Consider the following 4,975-nt stretch of genomic DNA (forward strand, 5'->3'; position numbering starts at 1 on the left):
CATAGGATTTTTCTATATGTTATTTTATGAGTCATATACAATTCTGTAAAATATATTTGGGGATGAGACTTAAGAGTTCTTTTTGGCTCTACTTGAGACAAAATTGTATATCATTCAGTTTACAATCAAGATTTATATTTTGACAGAAAGTCAATTAATAAATTCGGAGGATATTGATCAGAGTTGTGTAGCGAAAGTATAGTGGATCGAATCAATTTAAATTGGTCAAAAATATTGACTGTGATGGGAGACTAGATTTTTCAATAATGAAGATTTGTGTTAATAAGAGAAGGTGAATATTGTAGATTCTCAGATTTATTATGATATGACTATGTGATCTCTTTGATGGTTTTTGCTATTTTACTATGTTAAGAGATAATTTATGTAAACTCATCATAAATTCTTGACTGCTAGGTAGCCGTAAGCAATATGGAGGATGAAAGAGAAATAAGGGCACCTTCTCCGGACCCTGATAGCCAATCAATTTCACAAACTACTCCACACTCTATAGCAACCCAGGCAGATTTAGCAGGAGTGTACCAGTTAATAGCACAATTGCTTGAGCAACAGCAGCAGATGCAGTTAGCTGCTCAACCTGTACAGCCGATAGAATCCTATTACGAGAGGTTCCGTAGGCTGAATCCACCGATGTTTAATGGTGGGTCCGATCCCATGATAGCTGAGGCCTGGATTCGGGAACTGGAGAAGATGTATGAGTTACTCCAATTTCCCGAGGAGGTAAAAGTCAAATTAGCTATCTCTATGCTAAGGGGGAGTGCTGACTCTTGGTGGACTGCTATGGAGACAGCATATGAGGTCAACGGAACGGCCTGGGGAGATTTTAAGAGAATATTTTATGCTAAGTACTTTTTGGACTCAGTTAGGCAAATGAAGCAGAATGAGTTTTTATCGCTGACTCAGTCCGAGCATATGACTGTTTCGGATTACGTCAATAGGTTCGATGAGCTGGGTCGATTCTGCCCCCAATTTATGGAGGATGATATGAGTAGAGCCAACCGGTTCGAACAAGGGCTTAGACATGAGATCAGGTCCCGGACATCTTCACAGTTAATTACCAGCTATATGGATATTTTGGATAGAGCCTTGAGAGTAGAGGCTGAATTGAAAAGATCTGATAGAGAAAGGGCTGACCTGATGAGATCCAGATCAGATAGAAGTCAGAGTGGCAGGCCATGGGATTTCAGGGGCACTCCAATTCAAGAGAAGCCCAGGGTCCGCAATTACTCTAGCAGATCCCATAGTGGAATCATCAATATCACCATAGCAGATCCCAGAGCCCGCACTTACTCTAGCAGATCCCATAGTGGGCCTTATATGAGGAGAGCGAGGGCATGTTATAGCTGTGGGCAGACTGGACACCTGGCACGTGATTGCCCATACAAGAGGAGGAATGAGCTCAGACCTCCTGTACCTGGTGACCAGAGGCCAAGAAGTAATGCTCGAGTTTTACACTGACCTACCAAGATGCTAGTGCCAATGACCGGGTGGTAACAGGTATATTACCAGTCAGCTTGATTGATCCCTCTATTTTGTTCGATTTTGGCACTATGCATTTTTTTATTTCAGTTAGTTTATCTAGATAACTACACTGCATACTTGAGGAGCTAGAAGAATCACTGTGTGTTCCTACACCCCTATAGGAAACAGTAATTGTTGACATTAGTGCAAGAATTGCATAATTCAAATAGGGATAGGAGAGTTAGTGATAAATATTATATAACTTGACATGCAAGATTTTGACATCATTTTGGGAATAGCTTGGAGGTCTCAGTACCACACTCATATTGACTGCTACAGTAAAAGAGTGATATTCTAGATACCTGAAGAACCAGGGTTCTTCTTTCAAAGCAATGCACCCGTGTAATGTAATTCATCATAACATTAATTTCTGCCCTGAAAGCTAAGAAGGCATTAGAAAAGGAGTATAAGACTTATTTAGTCTGTGTAATGGATACCTGAAAGGAGACCAAATTAGAGGATATTCCAGTAATGAATGAACACCCTGATGTTTTTTTTTCAGAAGATCTTCCTGGTTTGCCACTAGAGAGAGAGATTGAATTTGCAATTGATTTGATTCCCAATACCATACCAATCTTCAAAAACTCCCTATAGAATGGCTCCAACTGAAATAAAAGAATTAAAGGAAGTTGCAAGAATCGCTTGATAAAGGCTTCATTCGACTTAGTGTGTCATCTTAGGGAACTCTAGTATTGTTTGTAAAGAAGGAAGATGGAAGTTTGAGGTTATGTATTGGTTATCAAGGATTGGACAAGGTAACAATACAGAACAAATATCTTCGGCCATGTATTAATGAATCTTGTAAGGTGTATACTGATCATAAGAGTTTAAAATACCTTCTTACCTAGAAGCTACTCAATATGAGACAGGAAAGATGATTGGAATTGATAAAAATCATGCCTTGTCTATACACTACTCTCCGAAAAAAAAGAGCTAATGTTGAGGTAGATACACCGAGTTGAAAAACTTCTGGTAGTATTGCTGCTCTACTCGCATCCGAGAAAAGCTAAAGTTGTGGTAGATGCACTGATCAGAAAAGGTGTTAGTGATACAAGAAAGGTTGAGGATAATGTTTAGTAGGTAGAAGAGCTACGCAGATGTCAGAAGGAGAGATGTGCAGTTTGGCACGGGAAATCATGTGTTCCTAAAGATCTCTCCTATGAAAGGAATAATGAGGTTTGGAAAGAGAGGCAAGCTTAGTCCTAGATACATTGGCCCCTTTGAGATATTAGACAAGGTTGGCACTGTATCTTACAGATTAGCACTGCCTCCAAACCTCAGTCATGTGCATTCAGTATTTCATGTATCTATGCTCCGGAAATATGTGCCAAATCCATCCCATGTGCTGTCAGTGCAGAAAGTTACAGTAGAGGGAGACCTTTCTTATGAAGAGCTTCCTGTAGCTATCATTGATACTCAGATCAAGAAGCTAAGAAATAAGAAAATATGTATGATAAAGGTCCAATGGCACCGGCACAATGTTGAAGAATGCACTTGAGAGTCGGAGCAAAGTATGAAGAGCAAATACCCTCACCTCTTTGAGTAATCAGATAATTTATCCTTTTAAATTCGAAGACGAATTTTATATAAGGGGGGGAGGATGTAATAACCCCAAAAAAAAAAAAAAATTTATTAAAAAAAAGGGATAGAATAGTCCTTTAAAATTGATATAAGGGATAAAATTGGAAGGAATCAAAAGTTAATGGCATAATAGTAGATGCGTTGAAGTGTTAGGGGCAAAATGGAAAGGAATCAAAAGATAATGGCATGATTGCAGATATATCGAAGTGGCAAGGGCAAAATGGGAATTTAATAATATTAAACAAAGGGTGAATAGTGCTTTGATGTGATTTAAAGGGGGGTTTACTGTGGCTTTTGGAATGAAACCGAGAGACAGAGAGGGGTTCTCAGGCGACAGAGAGGAAGAAAAAAGAAGAAGAGGAGAGGAAAGGAAGAAAGGAAGAGGAAGAAGAAGAAGAAAAAGAAAGGGAAAGGAATCTCGGTTGCACTTCCAGCTGAAGGGAAAAACATAGATCTCCTTCCCCTCTACGCAAGGACCTCGATTTTCAAAAAGAAAAAGGTAAATATCCATCCCTATCTAGTCTTTTGATGACATTAGGCTATACAAAGGGTGAATATAGTCTAGAGGGGTCGGATAAGGGTTGTAGAGGCGGTTAAAAGAAGAAGAATCGGATTTTGACAAATTTTTCCGGCACTACGGAAAAACTGTGTCGAAGTTCCAAATTCGGCGAATTATTTAGGGGTCAAACGACCTCTGATAGCAATGCATGTTACCTCTTTAGAATTCCCTATGAGTGTAGAATGTTAGATAAAAATTTCATCAAATTTGGAGTCCTGAAAGTGGATCAAACCCGGGATGAAGTAACCGGCTGTCGGTCCGGATTACTGTTCATCCGGGTGGAAAATAGGGGATTTCATGCTATAATAGGGTATTAAGCCTAGATCAAGCTAAAAGGGACCTTGTACTCGTGCAAGGGAGTCCCTAATACACATAAATGATGAGTTAATTAATAGAAAAAGAAAAAGAAAAAGAAAAGAAAAGATTTAGGGAACGGGGGAGTTGAATCAATTAAAGTTCTCTATATTATAATTGGCACATAGATTATAGCCCTTGATACAAAACTAAATGTATTGTAAATGCATGTCACAGTTGGGCAAGAAGCTAGGGAACAAGAGGAAGAAGTCCCCTGCTGCCTACTGTAAAATTCTAGAGGCGTATCAAGGCCGTGCCGGATTGGCAGGTGAGTGGGAGTCATGTACTTTGCACCATGAGCATCCTTAATTCATTTTCATGAATGTCGTCAAGTGTGAATTGATTCCACTTGAGCTTATTGATTAATTGTTGTAGTAGATTCCTCTATAATCTTGATTCTCCATGCTTGATTATTCTGTACATGCATTTGAGGAAACATTGAGAGGAATTACGAGGGGTTTATGAGTAATTAAATTAGATCTGAATTGTGAAATGACTTCTTTTGTAAATTGATTTCATTTCCTCTATTTCAAAGACTTATGAGTGGTAGCCTTGATTATACTCTTTATGAGTAATTAAATTGGATCTGAATTGTGAAATGACTTCTTTTGTAAATTGATTTCATTTTCTCTATTTCAAAGACTTGTAAGTGGTAACCTTGATTATACTCTTTATGAGTAATTAAATTGGATCTGAATTGTGAAATGACTTCTTTTGTAAATTGATTTCATTTCCTCTATTTCAAAGACTTGTAAGTGGTAGCCTTGATTATACTCTTTTATGAGTAATTAAATTGGATCTGAATTGTGAAATGACTTCTTTTGTAAATTGATTTCATTTCCTCTATTTCAAAGACTTATGAGTGGTAGCCTTGATTATACTCTTTATGAGTAATTAAATTAGATCTGAATTGTGAAATGACTTCTTTTGTAAATTGATTTC

General features: G+C 38.0%; 1 protein-coding gene across 1 annotated transcript; it reads left to right on the top strand.

Annotated features, from left to right (window-relative positions):
• The first annotated feature begins 429 nt into the window (after nucleotides 1-429).
• On the top strand, nucleotides 430-1,476 carry LOC120105912. Its single transcript, XM_039118691.1, has one exon. It carries the CDS (start codon nucleotides 430-432, stop codon nucleotides 1,474-1,476), a length of 1,047 nt encoding a protein of 348 aa, XP_038974619.1.
• The last annotated feature ends 3,499 nt before the right edge of the window (nucleotides 1,477-4,975 follow it).

This window comes from Phoenix dactylifera, unplaced genomic scaffold (genome assembly GCF_009389715.1).
Source record: "Phoenix dactylifera cultivar Barhee BC4 unplaced genomic scaffold, palm_55x_up_171113_PBpolish2nd_filt_p 000394F, whole genome shotgun sequence".
NCBI lineage: Eukaryota > Viridiplantae > Streptophyta > Magnoliopsida > Arecales > Arecaceae > Phoenix > Phoenix dactylifera.